Source organism: Mizuhopecten yessoensis, unplaced genomic scaffold (genome assembly GCF_002113885.1).
Source record: "Mizuhopecten yessoensis strain PY_sf001 unplaced genomic scaffold, ASM211388v2 scaffold11133, whole genome shotgun sequence".
NCBI lineage: Eukaryota > Metazoa > Mollusca > Bivalvia > Pectinida > Pectinidae > Mizuhopecten > Mizuhopecten yessoensis.
In genome coordinates, this window is record NW_018408896.1 from 2,114,408 (window position 1) to 2,139,644 (window position 25,237).

The 25,237-nt window shown below is 35.7% G+C and overlaps 2 protein-coding genes across 11 annotated transcripts; one reads left to right on the forward strand and one right to left on the reverse strand.

The window, feature by feature from the left end:
• Positions 1–4,434: 4,434 nt before the first annotated feature.
• On the reverse strand, positions 4,435–17,497 carry LOC110466482 (eukaryotic peptide chain release factor subunit 1). The gene is made up of 11 exons (XM_021523004.1): positions 17,139–17,497; positions 14,716–14,891; positions 14,186–14,325; positions 13,429–13,567; positions 12,989–13,179; positions 12,480–12,609; positions 10,599–10,754; positions 10,293–10,357; positions 9,704–9,776; positions 9,238–9,312; positions 4,435–8,781 (listed from the first exon to the last, which is right to left on the reverse strand). Exons 1-11 carry the CDS (start codon positions 17,234–17,236, stop codon positions 8,696–8,698), a joined length of 1,329 nt encoding a protein of 442 aa, XP_021378679.1. The 5' UTR covers positions 17,237–17,497; the 3' UTR covers positions 4,435–8,695.
• LOC110466484 (L-seryl-tRNA(Sec) kinase-like) lies at positions 16,548–24,397 on the forward strand. Of its 10 annotated transcripts, none has more exons than XM_021523014.1 (7): positions 17,704–17,735; positions 19,750–20,327; positions 22,334–22,604; positions 22,827–23,022; positions 23,142–23,314; positions 23,777–23,841; positions 24,236–24,397. In XM_021523014.1, exons 2-7 carry the CDS (start codon positions 19,998–20,000, stop codon positions 24,332–24,334), a joined length of 1,134 nt encoding a protein of 377 aa, XP_021378689.1. In that variant the 5' UTR covers positions 17,704–17,735; positions 19,750–19,997; the 3' UTR covers positions 24,335–24,397. The 10 variants fall into 10 exon arrangements, with proteins under 10 accessions (XP_021378683.1, XP_021378690.1, XP_021378686.1 ...); XM_021523013.1 differs by having other exon boundaries at positions 23,777–23,860; positions 24,255–24,396; XM_021523008.1 differs by lacking the exons at positions 17,704–17,735; positions 24,236–24,397 and adding an exon at positions 16,548–16,860 and having other exon boundaries at positions 23,777–24,195.
• Positions 24,398–25,237: the final 840 nt, after the last annotated feature.

The window sequence follows — 25,237 nt, forward strand, 5'->3', positions numbered from 1 at the left end:
ATATAGTTTATATAGGGAAATAACACTTTTCGGTATATATTTTATCCATTTTCAGCAGAAAATTGCTCAAACTTAGTCAGAATCATCTTGGGTAAATGAGAGTTTTACTTTGTAAAATTAGGATTCCTGCCCCATCCCCAGGGGCTAGGGCGGGGCCCCAAAGGGAACATTTACCAATATTTTCAAATTCTTATCCATTGATGACATGACAAGTATTGTATTTCACTTAGTTTACATGCTGATTTCCACATCACATCTAAACAATAAAATAAAGCTACCAGTATCTATGATATAACTCAGGTGACCGCTAAGGCCCTTGGGCCTCTTGTTTAAACTTCTAAACCAAGTTAGGGTTGTAACCAGTAGAGACTTTTTCCCATTAAATGTGATATCTACACAATACTTAATGAGATTATATGTACAATGTTGTAAAAGGAACAAGAGAGAAATGAATGAGTGATAATGATTTACTTATGTGTAACTGAGCTTTTTATATAAAGCTATATAAGTTCTGTGATCAATGTTGTAGAGGCTGAAACCATTCCAATACTGTATAGTGCTATTATTGTTGGATACTCGTTACCTTATTGATCGCTGCCCAGCTGTATCTTTGCCATTGCTGATAGTATATATACATTGTACTACTCAAGTTTATTATAGTTCTTTAGAGAGAGAAAATACGGTAGACAACCAACACAACACGTTATCAGCTTTATAGTATATTTACATCTATATATTCTATATATGTGTTCTCTTCTGCTTTATATTTCAATATCAATGATAACTACATATACCAGGTATATAATCTACAGATACTAAACATGAGATGATACTTATGATGATAAGTTCTTGATTATACAGAAGAAACTAGACCTGTTTGGTGGTTTCCAGAGCTAGAACTCACTTACGGCTATGTCTCGATACTTATTTTTCAATTCAACTTAACGAAATTGTGTTTTTAAAAATTGAAACTGTTTTGTAGTAATAGTTGTTCATAGATTAGCTTTATTACCGTAGATAAGTTGTATATCAAAAATGTTGTTTAAAATTAATTTTGTTTTAGACTAAGGTCAAAAAGTTTCAAAAAATATTTTGAAGTTATGATAACGAGCAAGTTTTTATATAATGTTTATATTGTTGTTTCATATACCGGTAGTAGTCTAGGATGAAATTATGTAGATTTTTTATCATGCAATGAGCTTCCTGTAGGTGATTCCAAGCTATTCAAATGCATAGTTTATTTACCTAGTTTGAGCTTTTACACACCTGTTGAATTACATTCAATGAAAGAAATTGTAATTGCAAATAACAATTTATCTCAATTCATGTGAATGTGAGGGATTTGATTAGCCAAGAAGCTATTCAATTTTTTCAGTTGTTTCTTGAGAACAATCTGCAAAATATGCAGTTATACTGAGCTGGTCATAAATGAGTAGCAATACTTAGGTCAAGTACAGAAATCGAGTTCGTCCATCTTAGTATTGAATAACTTGACATGTGATTCAAATTACATGTTGGCCGTGAAAGCCAGAGATACAACTCCACAGTGTTGCTTGTTTAATGAGTGCCTGTTCCTTATAATTGTTGGAAGTGCCGGGAGCACATATGATGTTGTTTTTTCACACTATTTACTGTATATTTTTATGTCATTAAATTAATACATATACATGATATACTGCCAATAAAATGATAAAACCAAATTTAAAAAGTTTTTCTTTGTTTACTGTTTCCATGCCGGTGACAATATAGTGCAAATGTATAAGTGACTGCAGGGACATGTGATGTTCAGGTGTGATCACAGGGACGTATGATGTTCAGGTGTGATCACAGGGACTTATGATGTTCAGGTGTGATCACACAGACTTGTCATGTTCAGGTGTGATCACAGGGACTTGTCATGTTCAGGTTTAATCACAGGGACTTGTCATGTTCAGGTGTGATCACCGGGACTTGTGATGTTCAGGTGTGATCACAGACTTGTGATGTTCAGGTGTGATCACAGGAACTTGTCATGTTCAGGTGTACTCACAGGGACTTGTCATGTTGAGGTGTGATCACACAGACTTGTCATGTTCAGGTGTACTCACAGGGACTTGTCATGTTCAGGAGTGATCACAGGGACTTATGATGTTCAGGTGTGCTCACAGGGACGTGTCATGTTCAGGTGTCATCACAAGGACTTGTCATGGTCAAGCGTGATCACACAGACTTGTACTATCCAGGTGTGATTACACAGAATTGTGAGATTCAGGTGTGATCACAGGGACTTGTGATATACCGATGTGATCACAGGGACTTGTGATATATAGGTGTGATCACAGGGACTTGTGATATACAGGTGTGATCACACTGACTTGTGATATACAGGTGTGATCACACTGACTTGTGATAAACAGATGTGATCACATGGACTTGTGATATACAGGTGTGATCACAGGGACTTGTGATATACATGTGTGATCACACAGACTTGTGATATACAGGTATGATCACAGGGACTTGTGATATACCGATGTGATCACAGGGACTTGTGATATATAGGTGTGATCACAGGGACTTGTGATATACAGGTGTGATCACACTGACTTGTGATATACAGGTGTGATCACACTGACTTGTGATAAACAGATGTGATCACATGGACTTGTGATATACAGGTGTGATCACAGGGACTTGTGATATACATGTGTGATCACACAGACTTGTGATATACAGGTATGATCACAGGGACTTGTGATATACCGATGTGATCACAGGGACTTGTGATATATAGGTGTGATCACAGGGACTTGTGATATACAGGTGTGATCACACTGACTTGTGATATACAGGTGTGATCACACTGACTTGTGATATACAGGTGTGATCACACTGACTTGTGATAAACAGATGTGATCACATGGACTTGTGATATACAGGTGTGATCACAGGGACTTGTGATATACATGTGTGATCACACAGACTTGTGATATACAGGTATGATCACAGGGACTTGTGATATACCGATGTGATCACAGGGACTTGTGATATATAGGTGTGATCACAGGGACTTGTGATATACAGGTGTGATCACACTGACTTGTGATATACAGGTGTGATCACACTGACTTGTGATATACAGGTGTGATCACACTGACTTGTGATAAACAGATGTGATCACATGGACTTGTGATATACAGGTGTGATCACAGGGACTTGTGATATACATGTGTGATCACACAGACTTGTGATATACAGGTATGATCACAGGGACTTGTGATATACCGATGTGATCACAGGGACTTGTGATATATAGGTGTGATCACAGGGACTTGTGATATACAGGTGTGATCACACTGACTTGTGATATACAGGTGTGATCACACTGACTTGTGATATACAGGTGTGATCACACTGACTTGTGATAAACAGATGTGATCACATGGACTTGTGATATACAGGTGTGATCACAGGGACTTGTGATATACATGTGTGATCACACAGACTTGTGATATACAGGTATGATCACAGGGACTTGTGATATACCGATGTGATCACAGGGACTTGTGATATATAGGTGTGATCACAGGGACTTGTGATATACAGGTGTGATCACACTGACTTGTGATATACAGGTATGATCACAGGGACTTGTGATATACAGATGTGATCACAGGGACTTGTGATATACAGGTGTGATCAAAGGGACTTGTGATATACAGGTGTGATCACACTGACTTGTGATATACAGGTGTGATCACACTGACTTGTGATATACAGGTGTGATCACACTGACTTGTGATATACAGGTGTGATCACACAGACTTGTGATATACAGGTGTGATCACACAGACTTGTATGCATTACAGTTATTGGGCAGATGTTTTAAAGGTCCCAGGTCAGATTAACTAGAAAAATGACAGATCAACAAGGGCCCAGCTTGTGTAAACTGTACCCCCGACCCCTTGGTCTTATTTAGGTAAGTGACATCAACTATGAACTTGAAATCTATTTCAACCCCTTTTGTACATAAACATATGAGTGTATCACAATGTCAAACCTAAGACAAGATGGTATCCCCACATGGTCTTATTTTAGCAAAAGTGACCTTGACTTTTGACACTTTTTAAAAACCCTATTACACATCTTATTATCAGTGTATTAACATGTCAAGTTTCAAAAAGAACAGTATTTCGGATTCTGATAGAATCTCCAGAAACAACTGTGGACAAAGACCCAATGAATACAACAGGGCATCAGCATCAAGCCCTAATAATGGGTTCTGCAACTAAATATTTCTGTCTAGATTGAATACAATTGCACAAGGTGTTCATTTTGTCCTGACCCTCTACTTTGCATTAAAGGTAGACACGCTAATACCTTTGGTACAGATATACTGTATATAGGCATATCCATCTACTTCTTCAAGTGGCAAAGAGCAAAACAACAATGGGATAAATCTTGTATTATGTTTTATTTCTATGGTGGCTTCCAGTATTTTGTAACAAACACTTGCACAAATTTGAACAAATAGTTCGCTCTCAAACTTACAAATAATTCTTTATAATTTCTGTGCAGAGTTAGATAGTATACAAGGCCAGCAAAAAATGAATTCAGTCTTTCCATATTTTCAAGTGTGATGTTGGCAAATGAAATTTTGATTAAATTCAGTAAAATCTTTTCTGTCGTTGCATTTTGTGACTTTACTTCGGTTCTTGGACATAATGTCGGACAACTACTTCATATTAAATCTTCTTAAATCTCGTATCAGCATATCAACCTTTTCACCACCGTAGACGATAATGGACTCATCCATATCAATGCATGGTAGAGTCTACTAAAGTTACGAAGGGGTGAATCAACAGATCTGGCTACCTGAATATGACACATCGATCTATGTCCACACAAGGGTGCTAGTGGGGAGTGTCATCATGAGGGTGCCATGTCCATCCATAACTGAGGAAGAAAGGGTGGTTATAAGTTACATGTAAAGGTGCTGGTGGGGAGTGTCATCACGAGGATGCCATGTCCATCTATAACTAAGGAAGAGCTGGAGGGAAAAGGGAACAACCTTGTATGAACAGGCATCCAGATGTGGGATCTGGGAAGGGGAGGGTGAGAGAAACTAGGAAATACCCCTCATGTAAGGACAGACACCATGGATTGGGTGGGGAGGGTAAGGGGAGAGTAAGGGGAGAGTAAGGGGAGGGTAAGGGGAGAGTAAGGGGAGGGTAAGGGGAGAGGAGGGAGAAGGAGAAACACCCTTGTAAGTATATACACCAGGGATTGGGGAAGGGTAGGGAGGGTAAGAGGATTGGGGATGCTTGGGTTAGGAAGGAGTAGGAAGCACACCCTTGATGTATGGACATACACCAGGGTATGGGTAGTGTTGTTTGGGAGGGAAAGAGGATTGAGGAGGGGTAGCAGTAGGGGACACACCCTTGTGTGGACATACAACATTGCTGTACTTTATAGTTAGGGATGATCAATGGATACCATTTCTCATGACATTTCATTACATTTTAAATGCATATTCAAACAAAACTAAAAGAAACAACTTAAGCTCAATAACTATAATTCCTGCATATATATGTGCACAATGTAGTTTACATGGTCTGTAATTGTCAACAAGGACCCATTGTTGGATCCTACTATATAATTTTTCTGTCAATAACCTCATAACGAATCTAATTCATAAAACAGGATACAAACATTTCACCTTGTAATAGCTTGTTCACAAATAAACGTTACAAACAAAATATGATGATCATCCCAACAAAATCACAAATGAGCACTTGAATTGAAGGGAGATAACTAGTTTCTCAGCTTTGTCCTACAAACACATAGTACTTATACACTTCACCATCTCTAGTGCAAAATTCATCAGGTTGGAAATGTTATCAACAAAAAAATGTACAAAAATTATCACACCACTCCCTACATTCTTGCTATCCAATAGGTCAAGGCATTTCAATAGTTTCAAGTAACCTTGCAAGGCTTTGTCAATGTTCGCATGAAAGCAGCATCAGATTACTAGGTCCGACCTTATTTCATAAACGAACAACTTTGGTCCAACCGGTTCAACCCGTTTGGATCGCGATATACGAGGTCACATGGATGTGCACAGGAGTTGCCTCCCTTCCCTCAATAAATCCTTTGCAAAATTATCTACAAAAGAGCTATAGGAACAAGCAACAAAGAAATGGCCTGTGGTGTGATGAACTTTTATATATCATGTTTTACAGACTAAATACAATATTAATCTGATTTGTGGGGTTTGTATCTTGGAATGGATGGCTTATAATCACCTCACCATATACAGCCATCCTAAATCAGAGCAATATCACATCCAGTTACTTCATAAATAATAGTATCGTTCCATTACAAACAGTATATACAAATTGCAAATTTTTAATAATGATACATTCTCTTGCTGTATTCCCTTGCTGTATTCCAAGTTTTTTTCAGGCCAGATATAAAAGAACCGGTTAAAACATACAACAGAACACTTATACTTGTACTAGACTGATCGATTTGTAAACCTGTAGACTATGCATTTAATTTTTTTTTTTTTTTACTTGATATGCCTTGTAATATTTCACTGATGTTAAGAATTCATGTCAAATGCAAATATGACAGACATGGAAGCTAATATCCTATTAAATAAACGATATTGTACAGTAGGGGACATTTTACCGATTTTGAAACTTATTTTGTGAATACAATGAACACTATTATGTAAATTTTTTAGAGCTTTCCCTTAACTTTCTGGAATTCAAACTTGTTTTTATAATAAATTCATATACTATGAGGGCCCAGCTACTGAACACATGATTAGCAGACAACTTCACACACAATTTTATTCAAGTATATTTCAAAAAGATTGAAATTGGAGACTAAATTTGCATGTATAAGGGATTCAAAATGACCACAAAAAAACCCACAAACAGGAAAAAATTCATAAATTATAACCAAAATAAATCCTATTTTGAAACTTTCAACATAGTTCTCAAAAATATTCTTATTTTGAAACTTTGTGTTAAATGTTAAATCATTCAGGCTGCCAAAAACTAGACTGAAAAAGATTTTAATCTGTATACATTTTTTTTAACCACATGAGGGTTTCAAAGAATAGGCATGTTTGTAGCTGTGTTATTTTGTATCTCATCAGTATAAAAGCTAGTCTACCAGTACACAATGCTGGAAACAGTGATCAAATCTAAACTAGAAAATTTGAAATAAATACATTTATCCTCTTCTCGACACTCCTATTCACAAATGTATTTACTCTCAGTCTCAACTTCGAAGAAAAGTAGAGTGCTAAAACTGTTGTTTATTTCAATTCACACTATAGTTGGAAATTTATAACAAATCTGAGAATCTGACATCTAATCTGGAGGGAGTCGACTCGAAATACAAAACCTTCTTGTTTGCAAAAAAAAAAATCCCATTTCATTTTCAGAGGGGCACTTTCACCCTGGTTGTTGAATGCCAGCAAATCAATCTCAATATTTCCTCCTAGGGCTACCTGAGGTTTAACAATACTGATATAAATTTCTGTCCTTAATCAGTAGCGATATAGAATAATATAATCTTTCATCCACAAATGGGTTTTTTCATTGAAGCCGGAGAGATAACTGATTTAATGTGATAGGAAAATGTTGTAGAGGACAGAAGCCTCAAAAAGGTTAGCGTGAAAATTGGTTATTCTTCACACAGGTACCCTGCATGGGTTGTTGTAATATAGATCTATTTGCTTTACACTATAAATAAGAATGTGCATAACAACTGTCTCTCTGAGGTAAATCAATTGGTCATAACAATGAGACAAATATAAACTTACATTTGCAACCTTACTGTTACAATTATTGCAGAATGTAAGCATGATTATTTGTCTGCAATGAATGCTATTCGTGGAACCAAACTTAGCAATGTACAAGATGGCCATGAAAGTACCAATATAAAATCAAATGTACTGTTAAATAAACATTTTCTAGTATTTAATTCAGGGCCAAATATATCTTGACAATTATGGTGATTCAATTGTACTGATTTAACAGCTACAAATTGGAGAGAATTTGAATAAGTATAATAGAATTATCGTTAAAAATACTAACAGGACTGAATTTTCAAAGAAATGCGTGGAAATTACAGTTACGATTCCAACAAAATTGGAATGGTTTATGTCTTAAAGTACTGGCATATATACATACCCACACATTTGTGCTTTAACTTAGAACAAAAGAACTGATCTGATTACCTCACAATGTCTGCAGCAACAATGCAACAAAGTACATGTATATTTAAAAAGGACAATCTTTAGAAGGCTGTCTGAAGTAATGAAGAGCAAATGAATATCATCTTTTGAACACTTGAAAGCTCCATCCCGACTTCATCTCCTGTAAATGTCTTCTAAATAATGCATATTCAGATAACACATATTTTCAATTTGTTTAATACGCATCAAAAAATGCAGAACAGTAGCTATTGGCAAAATTTGTTTTAATAATCTTGCACATTGCAAAATCTGAAAAAACACTTCCACTAATGTAGCCATATCAAGTCATCATGTCTCCACAGGAATTTGGCTTCAGAAAGATGTTTTATCCTCAAACAAATGGTGAAGAAGATTTTTCAGAAGTCTACACATTCTTTGTTAAAGGCCTTGAATGTGGACTTATCTGGCAATGTTACTTGTGAGTTGTAGTGTCATTATTTAATAGTCATCAAGATCAAAATCCTCATAGTCGTCAAATGTAGGCGTGTTGAAGATCTGGAAGTCTACCTGATATCGTAATATTCCTGAAAAGACAAATTGAGATAAAGTCGTATAAGTTATTTGCCATTTGGAAAGCATAGAAAAAGACAATAATGGAATAGTATCTATCTGTCAAGTTTTCTAAACCCTGAAACAGGTTCCAAGCAGAGGTCTAGTAAATGTGTGACAGCATATGACCTTATGATAGTACATGTGTTTAAGTAAAAAAAACACCAATAAAACAGTATTAGAAATTGCATTCTGGACAGGCAACAATTTTTATTTTCAACTTCTTCGTTTGACAATAACCTTGTAAAGGGGTAAAGAAATTATTTCAAGTATTACGTCAAATTTTCCATTACATTATCCTATACTATATTTGTTGAAGTTAAATTTAATGCTAGATACACGAATCTGACAAAATTCTTCCACATTTGAAACTCAGCAGATTCAGAAATTCATCCAAATTGTAGAATAAAGATCAAGATGGAGTCACTCACCTCCTATTCCACCAAACCCTCGGACAAACTGTGCTCCCTCTTGTGATTTGTCTGTGATAATTTCTAATGTGGCACCTGTTAACAGATAATTAACCATTGAATTATAGCACCTGACAACAGGTAAACATGTCTGGGATAACTTCTAAGAGATATAGAACCACTCGACCATCTTTAAAGGGTGGTATGGTGGGGCAGTGGATAACATTCACCTTTCACCAAGGAAGCCAGGTTTGTTTCCCCGATGTCACCTGCTGACAAGAAGGGGTTTCTCTTGTTTCATAATTTTTTCAAAATAAATTAAGTTTGTATCTATACAAACAGATAAATTTACGATCTATTTGCATTGGAATAGCCCATTGATTCTTGCTCCCAAATATTCTTTATGCTTTTGTTGTTTTGAAAAATCTTAACAATTATCATCAGCTTTATGAATTTTTAATAGAAATAAGAGTTTATAATAACTTACCAAACTTTTTATAATTATTCGCAAACCATTCAAGCAGAGGCATCTGTTCGGACAACTCCAGTTCTACACCCGTCTGATAAAAGTATATATTACATATTACAATACAGAAAACATGATTGATAAAATAATTAAATATATTCAAAACATATCAAAATATTCAAATTTTATCTAAATCTAGCAAGTGTCACTTTGTGTTTTAAGATCCACAGGCAATCTCCACAGAAATAAGTGTCATATTAGTAGAAATGGCAGTCTGGAAATGGTAAGGTGAAGTTAAGTTGGCTTTCTTTAATTTCTTAATTTTGCCAGAAGAAGAAAAAAAAAGAGGTATTAAATGCTTGATACCAATAGATATATGGCAATGTCTTATTACAAATGTATTTTTTCCCCTTACCAGATGGTGCATAGTTTTTGCATCCATAAAAAATATTTTCACAGGATCACAACAAGTTTGTACTTATTCTGTACAAAGAATCGTAACTTACCTTTTTAATTTATTAGCTAAGTTAATATAACTTTTCTTGCTGATTATTTATATAGATTTTTATATTTTGTTAAATCAGTTTTGAAATTTTGTTTTGTTACTTACATCTTTGTCGATAAAGTAAGTTTTATCTTTTTCTTGTTCCGGTTTCAGATGGAGAATGTTTTCAACTAAAATACAAAATTCACACAATTGATTTAATCAGCTTTGTTTCAAACAAATGAGAATGTAAAAGTTTACAAATAGATCTTCCAAGTTGACAGAAACTTTCTAACTGGTCCATGGCAAATCTTTTGTTTTAAAGAACAGCAACGACTTTCCAAATGTGTCTCGCCTAATTATCTTTGGAATGGTTCATTATGAAACGAAATCTCAGAGGGTGAATTGAGTTAAGAATCATTTAGTAGTTACCTTCTGTTTGGTGATTCTTCAGAACATATCTTGTAATGTCCAGATTTTCCCAAACAATGAGAATATCAACTGCCCCCATTTCTAAAGCTCGTAGCGTGTCATCCACACCAAAACAATATTTCCCTGTGTCTTGTGAGATTTCGTCAAAATATCTCCCTGGAATCGAAGTAATACAAATATTATGCAAGTTCCAATACATGAAGGCTTGAATTTGGATATGTGCATAATAGGACCTGACCAAATGGTGATTTTCTACACAGCTATGAATTGTTGTTATATACCTCACGCTCAACATTTCTTTATACGTGTACTTCACGTCTAATCATTTGTACTAGAGCTACAGACATTCACACTTTATACATGTACTTCACGTCTAATCATTTGTACTAGAGCTACAGACATTCACACTTTATACATGTACTTCACGTCTAATCATTTGTACTAGAGCTACAGACATTCACACTTTATACATGTACTTCACGTCTAATCATTTGTACTAGAGCTACAGACATTCACACTTTATACATGTACTTCACGTCTAATCATTTGTACTAGAGCTACAGACATTCACACTTTATACATGTACTTCACGTCTAATCATTTGTACTAGAGCTACAGACATTCACACTTTATACATGTACTTCACGTCTAATCATTTGTACTAGAGCTACAGACATTCACACTTTATACATGTACTTCACGTCTAATCATTTGTACTAGAGCTACAGACATTCACACTTTATACATGTACTTCACGTCTAATCATTTGTACTAGAGCTACAGACATTCACACTTTATACATGTACTTCACGTCTAATCATTTGTACTAGAGCTACAGACATTCACACTTTATACATGTACTTCACGTCTAATCATTTGTACTAGAGCTACAGACATTCACACTTTATACATGTACTTCACGTCTAATCATTTGTACTAGAGCTACAGACATTCACACTTTATACATGTACTTCACGTCTAATCATTTGTACTAGAGCTACAGACATTCACACTTTATACATGTACTTCACGTCTAATCATTTGTACTAGAGCTACAGACATTCACACTTTATACATGTACTTCACGTCTAATCATTTGTACTAGAGCTACAGACATTCACACTTTATACATGTACTTCACGTCTAATCATTTGTACTAGAGCTACAGACATTCACACTTTATACATGTACTTCACGTCTAATCATTTGTACTAGAGCTACAGACATTCACACTTTATACATGTACTTCACGTCTAATCATTTGTACTAGAGCTACAGACATTCACACTTTATACATGTACTTCACGTCTAATCATTTGTACTAGAGCTACAGACATTCACACTTTATACATGTACTTCACGTCTAATCATTTGTACTAGAGCTACAGACATTCACACTTTATACATGTACTTCACGTCTAATCATTTGTACTAGAGCTACAGACATTCACACTTTATACATGTACTTCACGTCTAATCATTTGTACTAGAGCTACAGACATTCACACTTTATACATGTACTTCACGTCTAATCATTTGTACTAGAGCTACAGACATTCACACTTTATACATGTACTTCACGTCTAATCATTTGTACTAGAGCTACAGACATTCACACTTTATACATGTACTTCACGTCTAATCATTTGTACTAGAGCTACAGACATTCACACTTTATACATGTACTTCACGTCTAATCATTTGTACAAGAGCTACAGACATTCACACTTTATACATGTACTTCACGTCTAATCATTTGCACTAGAGCTACAGATATTCACACTTTAAGCAACACTAATGTAATTTGTACTTTACACCATACACTATAAATAGGTTAGTAATACATATATTTTAAGTCTTTTTTTTCCTGCAATGGCTCACCTATGAGTTTCTTTTCCTGAATGAATTTGACATTTGCTAAAGCGTCGGCTGCAAGTTCAATGGCCTGATTAAATCCATTCTCCCCACCATATGACACATCAACAATCTTGATGATTTTGCCTTGCAGTCTCTGTAAAACACAAATATATCATGTTGATGAGTTTGCCCTGCTACCTTAACCTCATATATTATGCCAGCAATAAGATTGTAGGATGTTACAGGATCCGTTTGTTATATTTTTTGTTTACTTTGTAAGAACCAGGCACATTTTAACAGCTTACAGTTAAATGGATTGTCAATAAACACAGATAATTCACGAACGCTAGCATGTTTAAGAATGACTTTTTTTTGTGCAAATAGTGAGTTGCTAATTCAAATTGCAATTAATCTACTTGAACCATAAATAAAACACTTTTATCAGTTATCAACTGAGATTAAGAATGAACTATGTTCAATAAATGATAACAATTGACATGTAACATAGATTCCAGGCACTACATTATACTTACAGGGTCAAACATATCCGACTGACTCAGTTCCGTTTTGAAATCTGCAGAACCAGCCAATACTAAGCCTGCGATATTTGGTTTATCGTTCGTAATGAATAGTGTCACAGCCACCTCGGCAACTTTTCGGACATAGTTGTGTCGTTTTTCCATACGGAGACGGGCAAAACGCAGAGCGGACTGTCCTCCTCTACCTGGTAACATGAGTATGAATGTGCATTTTCATTTGAATTGAAATAAAAAATATATCTTTTTTTTTTAAATTCAACAAAGAATATTGTGATAAAGCTGCTTGAATGTAAGAAAATATGGAAAGAGGTTTCTTGAAAACTTTACCATTATTCTGAAACTTAATACACTGTATTATTTTAACTGTATATCTAAACTTGAGAAGTTGAAAAAGATAGATCAACCAAAACCAAAGAAAAAGGTGATTTGCTTACCATGCTTTTTTGGTAAATCAACTGTAAACTTGTGTAGAACCTCTCGTGTATTTCCTGATAGCGTACCAAAGAGGGCACCATTTCCATCCATAACAATGAACCCAAATTTGTTGTCATCTGCTAGCAGGGCTGTCAGGGCCTATAAAATAAATTCAATTGTCCATGCCGTTCAAATTCGGAAAATATTGTCGCATTAATTTCTCCCTTGAAGAATCAATGACAATGAAAATGATCAATAATTTCACAGCTGTGACAAACTGTGAATGTACTAACATCTCCCAATAATTATATATTTTTAAAATTCAATACATTTTATCAGGAGTATTTAGGGTCTTGAAATAATGATAATTTGCAATGAATTATAGCAACTGATTAAAAGATTTGAGGAATTGTTCTGTCAAGAGTGAACTGACCAAAATATTCTACAAAAGTTACAGGAATAAACTGACATTGACCAGTTTCACTGATTTAATTTCAAACGTGCAACTTTTGAAATGGGGAAAGGTTTTGATATTTTACTTACCTCTGTATGAAATGGGAAAGGTTTTGATATTTTACTTACCTCTGTATGAAATGGGATAGGATTTGATATTTTACTTACCTCTGTATGAAATGGGATAGGTTTTGATATTTTACTTACCTCTGTATGAAATGGGATAGGTTTTGATATTTTACTTCCCTCTGTATTAAATGGGATAGGTTTTGATATTTTACTTACCTCTGTATGAAATGGGATAGGTTTTGATATTTTACTTACCTCTGTATGAAATTTATTATCACAAAGATACAGAGATGTGTTGATAGGTCTAAATGGCTCAAAGTCAATGTTAACTTTCTTTTCTTTTCCTTCGTCTGTCACAATGGTACCACAGTATATCACCAGACCGTTGGGCGGAACTAAGGATGCACAACATATTTAACAGTTAACATTTTAACTAGGAGAATTGAAAGTGTATCCTGAAACCAGAAATAACAAGAGAAGAATTAATGGGGTGGTTTTTTTTTGGGGGGGGGGGGGAATTTCAGAAATGGATAAGGTCTTATTAACACAGAATTACTTGTTCACAATTACATGGTATACACATTCAGTGTAAAAAATAATACATGGTGTAAATTGAACAATCAACACTTTTAACCTCCTCTCCTCCCCATTTATCATGATGTACTTATCATGGGGTACCATTACTGAATGAGTGACCTAGTCTTGGATTAAATAACGTTGCTGGGTATTTGCTTGGCCATGATAACTTGACCACTGGCTGTAACATTTCTTCCCTCAGTACATACCTTTGTTGTATAGTTTGAGCCGCTGCTGTACTGACGTGATGGCTCCCAGCACAGATAGTCTGTTCACTCTACTCTTGATGTTAGATGCAGTACCAAACTCATCAGCCAACATTTTGGACACTCTGGAAATCTGGTCTTTTGGTGGAATGATCAAGGAAATCATACTTGTGCCATTTCTAAGGAGAGAAAAAGTTCATGATTATACAGATTTTAAAACCATTTCTGATTTATTATGAAATTAAAACCAATAAGTGACATATCTTCATTGATTTGAAGACGTTTTGATTTTAAAGCATCATATAACCTCTCCCTTGCTTAGACAAATGCACTCAAATCTTCAGAATTCTTTTCTTAAAGACATAAATTAGAAATGTAAGCAAATCATAGTGTTTGTGTACATTGATGATATTGTATTTCTAAAGCAATTAAGGAGGACCCTATTGAACGCAAACTATGTAGAAAAATTCTAGTAAATATGTGATGTTAGATATCCAGCATTGATACTGGCTGGTAAATCTAATAGGATAAATGGGACATATGCCAGATAGACTGGATGGATGGGACATATGCCAGATGGACTGGATGGATGGGACATATGCCAGATAGACTGGATGGATGGGACAAATGCTAGATAGACTGGATGGATGGGACAAATGCCAAATAGACTGGATGGATGGGACATATGCCAGATAGACTGGATAAATGGGACATATGCCAGATAGACTTGATAAATGGGACATATGCCAGATAGACTGGATAAATGGGACATATGCCAGATAGACTTGATAAATGGGACATATGCCAGAGAGACTATGTCGGTTCATTTTCCTGTACAAGGATATTTAGTAAGCTTTTATGTTTTGTGCATGCTTTTTTTTAGTACAATTCAACACAAATGATCTCAGTCCAATTGTTTGCCAGATCATGAAGTGACTGGATGTTCCTGAATATATTCTGTATAAACATGTGATCTGACATCATTAACCATAGCCTGTGACATCAATAATGCACAACACAATGAGTTCCCAAACCTGGGTCAGCCTGTGATTAGCAGGTGCTCTACTCTTGACTTTCTGAATTAATCAGATCCATTACTGTAACTGATCTTTCTTTAACTACTCTTTTATTTTGAAAATGACTTTCATTTTGTTAATAATTTCCTTTCATCATGATACATGCTCAATTAAAGGAAGCTAGGATTTTTTTCTAAGATTTCTGTTTCACTAGAGATTGCGGACACACAACTTCTGACAATGTATCTGTCAAAGCATTACCATGGACATCCAGCCTAGCGTCAAGTATCAATGGTTACTTCGGTAAAACAACAATTTTTATGTTACTTGACATTTTTTGTTTAAGAATTTGTTCATTTGGTCAATATATTGCCCATTCTGCATTCAGACTGTTAATCATAATATTTGTTATAAGAGAATGTTAAATACCACCTTGGTTTTCAAAGTCATCACACCCAATCAGTTTTTAGTTTGTTTGTGTTTTATGTCCTAGTAACAGCTATGGTCATTTATAACGATGTAGGGGCTGCAGTGGCCATGTGGTTACGGAGGGATTAAAGTGTCTGAAATTCTGCTACCAATAGCCCTCCACCACTGGGTCGCGGGTTCAAGGCCTACTTGGGGCAGTCTCCAGGTACTAAGCGTAGGTTAGTGGTTTTTCTCAGGGAACTCCAGCTTTCCTCTACCACCAAAACCTGGCACGTCCTTAAATGACCATAGCTGTTAACAGGACGTAAAACACAAATAAACCAAACCAAACCAGTTATAAGGACGTGCCAGGTTTTTGTGGTGGAGGAAAGTCGGAGTTCCAAGAAAAGCCACCAACCTGAGGCCAGTACTTGGCAACTGCCCCAAGTCAACATTTCACACAGGTTTTTGCTCAACGAGTTCTGGTTTGTTCTGGCAATGTAATTCAGCCAAATGTTGCCCCATGTAGACCTTGAACCTGCGACCCAGTGGTGGAGGACTGTGTCAAGGGTTCAAGGCCTACGTGGGGCACTGATAAACATGTTGTTTGTCGATGTACCTTTGTATGAAAGAGCATCAATTTCTTTTTGATAAAGATTACTTGTAATACATGGATTAATATTTCTTGACGGGTTCGTCCCTTAGACGTCAAAGAGACCTTCAGGTGAGCAAAATCATGTGAATTCATATAACTTTAAATTCCATTTCTAATATGAACAATTGGAAAGTTTCAACAAGACCCTTTCTTTCGTGGACTAGGCGACACCAGGTTTCCCAATAAGTCCATATCATGATTATGTATATTAAATGAATTTTTTCTCCATTAACAAAATATTTGACAACATTAAGAATCTATAGAGTGAAAATTAACACGCAGTTACAGTTTGACACGTATTCAGACAAGGAATGAGACACATTTGACAGTCAATGTGAAGAAATTACCCTCTAGCTGCTTCTAGACTTTTTATCAATTTTTTTATCTTCCATATTTCGACGTTTCTATCCGCACTGCTTTCTCCGTCTGTACCGTTCGATGCCATCTCTGTCGGCTTAGAAAACTTCCCCGATACGAAGTCCTTATGATCTGCCGTATGGCGGGATTAATCACAGAAACTCGTCTCTTTAGCACTAGATCTCAAGTCTATAAGTGTTATTGTGATCTACCGGAACACTTGATATCTGTTTCAGTTATATTTTGTTGTTTACGATCGTAAGAACCCAAAATACAACTTTTTGTCGTGTGATTGTGCAATCAAAGCCGTGGGTTCCCTCTGCGCCATTGACCATGTGAAATTTCTGACGTCAAAAGATGCCCGGGCTCGGTCAGGTACGAATTTCTGTGGTTAATATTACATTTCATATATAATTTCGAGTGTAGTTAACAACCATGCAGAAATGTATTTCACACGTAAAATTTGTATAAGAAAATAAAAGTAGACATGTTTTATTTTATGATAGTTCTCAATTATATTAACTACCAATCAACACGCGATACTTTCAAAAGGTCAAAGGTTGTAATGGCGGCTTCCATCGAAAAATGTGTGTGTGGGTGTTTATATTTTAGAGGTTCTGGCATTTTTAAACAATAATACTGGCAAAATTGTAAATGAGAATGGTACTTTAAATTCGAATTTTGTCGACTTAAAAAGACAACTGGATAAAACATTGACTGATTTAACGCTTCCGATAACGTAAAGTGCCACCAATAGATTGTGCACGTGCATTTTACTGACACGAGTCAATCACGTGGCACAACAAGGGTTTTTACCTCATTCGATTTTATAGAAAAACGTTTGATGTTCTTATGAAAGTTTATAATGTAAATACGATAGCGGTTGCTCTCTAGCTTAACTTTGGCATTATTTTATTTTGAGAGAGAAATTAATGAATAAAAATGCTATTAGTGTGACGTCATAAAAAAATATGTATTTTTCAGCCCACCATCTGAATTTTACACAAAATAAGACCCCCTTTAGGACTGTAATTACACATTTCAGATTTTGGGATTTTTATCGGAAAAGTCAGACGGCCATCTTGAAATAGTTGAGAAAGAGTTTTTCTCAAAAAGCAGAATGGAGGGATCTAAATTATCAATTAAATTTCACATGAAGTTTTAGGTTTCTCATATGTACCCATTGAAATTCCACATCAAATTTTGAGCCTTTAATCAATGATGGATGACAGGTGGTTTGTAAGCATTATTTCTCAAAAGTCCACGATTATCCTTTTAAAATCCTATCATAAAATTTTGAGACTGATCAGAAAACCAAAATGGTGGCCATTTTTAAATTGGCTCCCTGGCACTATTTCTCAGAAATCACTAGAGTGACGTACCCTTCTCATATATTTCGTATGTAGGGTTATTTCCCTTGGTCCTTTATTTCATTAGAGTCTAACACTGGATAAACAGGATACAGATACAGATGGCCACCAGAGGGATAATAATCTTGAATTTTGGCATTTTAATTTTGTTATCATTTTTTTCTCAAGATTTTCCTTGAGAGATCTTGACTCAATTTCAAATGTTGAATTTCATAGCTCATTTTGAGGCTGCTCACAAAAGCAAAATGGTCACCAGGCAGCCATCTTGGATCCAACAGGTCCTCATTTGTTATCATTATTTTTCAAGTACCCAGGTACTTGACAGATCTTTCCTAAATTTCAAACTTTGGTTTACCCTTTTACACAATGAATACTTTGTTAGTAAAGTGATCAAATGATGATGGTACAATGGTGGGCACCAAGATTCCCTGGGATACCATTGTTTAAGATTGTTAAGGTATTTATCTAGGCTCATGTCAGTGTATAAAATGTGTTATGTTCATAATTTACCTCATACTTCTTCATATTAAATAACCAAAGTGCTTCAGTGAGGGTTTCACAGTATGAGGGAAAATGATGAGCCCACAACAAATGTTAAACACTGATTTGAGCACAGATGAAATGCTTTACTGGTAATTGGACTTGGTTAACTTAAATTTGAAACTACAATTTTACAGTTTTTCATAATTAATTGCAATTAAGGGAATAACTCTTAACACAAATCATGGGCGCTTGGATCACATTGGACTGTCCTGCCATATGCTCAAAAAACATTATTTTACTGAAGTGGACGATCATGGTCCAATTGGTCACAAGTACAGGGTGTCAATCTAATTAAAATCAGATCTCTCATTACGCTACGTAATGAGAGATCTGATTTTAATTAAATTGAATGGGTGTAAGGTAGCATATATGTTACATTGGCAATTCTAAGGTGCAGGATTGCAGATTTTTTTGGCCAAAAAAGATTCTCACTTGAGTAAAACTTAAGTATTGGTTGTAATGCATTAAGTGTTTTACTAACCACCCTTTTCTTACAATATAGATTATAACTGTTATAATTAATACTACTATATTTTGAACAGAATCAGCAAACTACAAAAAAAAGGTATTCATATCTGTGTAAACAAAAGAAGCAGAATTATGCCCAATTGCAATGCAAGCATGGATTACAGCTGTAATTATAACTAGGTAGAATTATTTCAACATGAACTTGCCTGTTTTTTTCAAGGTACAAAAGAAACCAGTGGATCCAAGGAAGATAATCAGATTAAATAATAACATTTATGATCCAAGGGAGATAATCAGATTAAATAATGACATACAAGGATCCAAGGGAGACAAACCATGATGTAGGATTCAAGTGTCAAATTTTAATGTGAGAGGTCTAGGGAGTATAATTGAGGAAAGCAATGTCTTAGGGGGATATACCTTATATCAAGTGTTTACTACCAAGGGAGATAATCAGAGAAAATCCTGATGTGCGAGATCAAAGATGTTGCTGCAGTGCCAAGAATCTGTATTCTTGTTCTGTCTGGGTTACCTGGAAGTGGTAAATCTTCCCTGGCTAGATACTTAAAGACTGGTCATGTCAGATCATCTGGTGAAAAAGAAACTGTTACAGACATTTGTAACCCTACTCACAAAGTTAAATCAGTGTCAAGTGAATCACAGGGGCAATCAGAGGATGGAACATCATTCGACAATGAGGTGGCTTATGACAGAAAGAAAGACAATTTGTATGTGCTTCTTGTATCTTATGATGATTTGATACCAGAGGACAGAGAGGTTAAAATGATTCAAAGCAGTGTAAGTATTGTAATGAATAAGCTATACTGTACTACCAGGTTTGTTGTGATATGTAATTATATATGGCGGACTGTCATTACTTGGTGTGAAAAAGTTAAAATATCATTAAGGGATATCCATATTAAACATACCATTTTTTTTAGCTTACCGGGTCCGAAGCACCAAGGTGAGCTTATGCCATACTGTGGTGTCCGTCGTCCGTCCGTCAACAATTTCTTTTAAACGACTTCTCCTTCTTAACCACTGATTGGAATTTAACTAAATTTGACTGGAAGCATCCCTAGGTGGTGGGGATTCAAAATTGTACAAATGGTGGGGCTGACCCCCCAGGGGACTAAGGGGCGGGCCAAAAAGGGTTGTTTGGCTATATTGCTTTAGCGACTTCTCTGGAACTAAGAAGTGGATATCAACCATATTTGACTGTAAGCATCCCTAGGTGGTGGGGATTCAAAATTGTACAAATGGTGGGGCTGATCTCCCGGGGGGCTGTAGGCGGATCCAAAAGGGGGCAATTTGGCTATATTGCTATAAACGACTTATTCTGTAGAACTATGCCATGGATATCGATCATATTTGGTCAGAAGCATTCATGGGAGGCTGGGATTCAAAATTGTATAAATAGTATGGCTGACCCCCCGGGCTAAGGGATGGGGCCTAAAAAGTGTTTAACTTGTAAATGGTTGAGATCCCCACCATATAGCCATATATACAATTGCTGAGTATAAAGAGAAGAATGCACATTTGCTTCCAGGATGGCCCTAGGGTCTGGCCCCACCCTTGGAGACATAGTCCCTGGGCCATAACTTTAAAACGGTTGAGATTCCCACCCCAAAACTATATATACAAATGCTGGGCATAAAGAGACAAATGCACTCATGATATTAGAATAGACCCTGGGGTCTGACCGAACCCCTAGGTCCGATATTAGAATAGACCCTAGGGTCTGACCGAACCCCTAGGGACCTAGTTTCTTATTTATTGCTTGGAAACAGTTGCGTTCCCCACCCTATAACCATATATACAAATGCTGGGCAAAAAGAGACAAATGCAGTCATGATATTAGAATTGATCCTGGGGTCTGGCCACAACCCTAGGGACCTTGTTCCCGAGTCACAGCTTGGAAACAATTGAGATCCCCATCCCATAACCATACATAAAATTGCTGGGCATGAAAAATCTAATACAGACTGGCATATTCCCTTGGATCTCATTCGGAGAATATTTTGCCATGATTGCTTAGATATCCAGGTGAGCAATACAGGCCCTATGGCATTAATATTTTGGTTCCATCACCTGATACTTGTTTGTGATGTCATCTGTTGTTGTATTTCAAGTGGTTTCAACGTTGGCTCATGCAGTTGAAAGATTACCTGTACCACTGCTATTCTGATGGTGCTCAAATTAAGTATACATCTGTGGCGGCAAATTTGTGGAACATTTTTAACAGTTAAACACTACACTAAATACGCTGTCTGTGTACAAAAAAAAAACGAGCATATATTTAAAATAACAAACTGATGAATTTAATGTCAATTGTTTAATATAGACAACAAGTATTATCAGGACATCAGTTTTATTGGTTTAATTATTGCTTTGACATGTAAAACAAATATATCACCTGCACATATTTATTTTGGAGAACACATCTTTCCAATAATGCTTTGGAGTTTTCAGAATTACCCATTAACAGTGAAAAGTTGTATCACCTCATTATAATATACCAGAAGTATGTAGCAAATTTTAAGTTTATATAACTTTATATACCTGTATCTACTGGTATGATTTTTACAGTTTCAGAATTAGTTCATACACTGTAATTTCTTTTTCTTGGTTTTAGAATTGAAAGTCTTGATATTTCTTATTGATAATTAGACAATACAAATTTATTTACAAAATCAAGGCCATTGACATGCCGTTGAAATTTGTTCATGTAGAGCAATAATTAACAGACTTTCCACGGAGGTGGATTGCTCATATTTTTAGACCCTTTTTTATTGGTTTTACAGGTTGAACTGGAATGGAAGGAATCTCGAGAGAAGATAATTACTTGTGTTGAAAGTCTGGTGCGTGGTTTGTTGTCAAATATACAGTTGAAAAATATGGACAAGCCAATTGATGATGATGCTTTGTGGGAAAGATTTTGTGATGTCATTCAAACACAGGAAGATAGTTTTACAGAAACTAAGGGAGATAAATCCAGGTCATATGTTGTAGTGATTGATGACAACATGTACTACAGGAGTATGAGATATAAATATTTCCAGCTGGCTCGGAAATGTACGTATTTATAAAGACTCCTAAACTATTTTGTATTATGAATATACTACATCATTTCCTGATTTAAACTATTCCAGTAAATTTATTCTGTCAACTTTTTTGAGTAAATTAGTTTGCTCGTCCTATTGCCTGATCAGTGTGCGACAATACAGTAAGTATGTATCACAGTTTATGAACCATAACACAAACAAAACTTCTAATATGTAAATATATTTTTTACAGATGAGCAGGGTTTCTGCCAGGTACATCTTCAATGCACAAAAGAGATAGCCAAGGAACGCAACAATAAAAGGAATGTCAGGAGAGTTCCGGATGAGGTCATTGCTACAATGGCAACCAAAATGGAAGTGCCAGATTCATCTGTTTCTCCCTGGGAAAAACATTTTATAACATTAAAATGTTCTACAAATTATCAAAGGTTAAGTAAAAAACAAGTATTATGATAATGAAATACTAAGTTTGGCTATGAATCTGTGATATGGTGTTTGGTGCCTTGAGATGTTTGAACTGAACATGTTTTCATTGTTTCCCCTCCAGCCAGCTGGGCAACCTTGACAGACTAGTACAGTCAGCTATGTCTGACCCTCCAAGGTCAGTCCTGGAGGATACTGAGGGCAGGGAGGAAAGTCAGCAGATCTGTTCTGTTAATCAGCTTCATCAGGCTGACCAGATACTCCGCAAACTTGTTGGTAGTCGGATCAAACGGACAGGTAAGAAATCATTTATAAGGATCAGACATTTGTAGTACAAGTAAAAGGGCGTGCAGGTTTCAGAAAGGTGTGGGTATTGTAGATAAGATACAAGTAAGGGTTCAAACAGGTTTACCGTAATACAGGTAAGAGGGTGAACGGGTTTAATAAAGATAATGGAGGTAATACCTCTTTAATTCAGGACAACTTTTAAGATATCAAAGGATATACAACATATATACATGTACGTGTATAATATATTCATTCAGCTTTATTTAGTGAAGTAATTCCCAGAAATAATTAAACTTAATTGAGGAATATAATACATGTTTGGTTTCTTCTTGTTAATTTCAACATTTTCTTACATCTTAGTATAAGAATGGATCAGAAGGATTTTATGTACAAATATGTCACTTTGGCATGGGATGGGTGTATGTGGTTCCACTTTTGCAGCGCTCTTTAAAACTCTTTCCTTTAACTCAGGTGCTGCTATGTCACAGCAGGCACGGGGCCAGTTTGCCAAACTTTGCAGCGTTTTAAAATCACAGATCCTAAAGGAGCTGCGAGGTGGGAACATTCTTGTACCAACAGACATTCCAATAATGGATGCCTCAAAGATGGAGGATTCCCTATTCTATAAATTTGTGGAAGCCATTTTCATCACCAGATTACAGGACAGTGGATATTGATGGAACTTTAATGAATTTGTTAGATCAATTGATTTGTATGTGGTACTGTTTGTAATTAAAAGTATTTCTGTTTGATAATCATGTTTGATTTCATTAACCATGAAATTATTGATTTGTTTAAACAGGGCAGGAAGTATTCTTGAAATTAGTTCTCCACATATATGTTGGGAAGTCATAGAGGTCTGTCTCAGGTTTGTACATGTCACAACCTCTGACATGTCATGACCTCTGACTGTCAGTTTTAAAATCACAGATCCTAAAGGAGCTGCGAGGTGGGAACATTCTTGTACCAACAGACATTCCAATAATGGATGCCTCAAAGATGGAGGATTCCCTATTCAGCTTGTCTTAGGCTTGTAAATACATACTGTAACCTATGTAATGACGTCATTCCCATAGACACAATGTCAAATTTTTATGTAAAAAATTGTTTTGCCAATTAATCATTCATGGTGAGAACTTTATAAAATAGATGATTATATAAATAGTACCAAGAAAACCGCTAGATGATTTGTGGTGAATTTCCTCAACTTTCAACCAAAAATGAAGCCAGCCAAAAAAAATTCCAGAAGTAAATTAACATAGAATCCAATGGGAATATGGCATATCACTGTATATATATGTCATGATCTCTCAGTATAGTTAAGATCTAGCTTTGTATATATATATGTCATTACCTCTCAGTAGAGGTCAGATTTGGCTTTGTACATGTAACATATATGTCGTGAACAGGGCACTTTATTGCTTAAAGCTTAAGACTAATTTCTTTGAGATTACATTGGACACCATACACAATATGAAATGATGAATATAATATATAGATATAGATTATATATTGTCTGCGAGTCAGGGTTCCTAATATACACACAGTAGCCAATTATACCAGTGATAATAAGGTCAAGGGGCCGATTTCTTAACAAGGAGGTAACATTTTAACTTGATAGGATCCCATATACATGTATACAGGTAAAATAGCACTCCTAAAAGGAGTGGGAGACAACCAGCGTCCTGGTTATCTTCTGTCGTAGATCTATTGTTGTAGGTATCCAAGATGGATACCCAACAGTATACAATAGAGCCCCATCACAGAAGGTAAATACAAAGGATATAAACGATAGAGCCTCAACATCTGGACAGTGTTATTAACGGCCGACGTATTCTGATGATGTATACAGGTAGTGCTGCTTTCATGATATGATCAACTTGTTAAACAAAGGATGAGCTTATTACCAAGCACCGACTTCTTATCACTGCT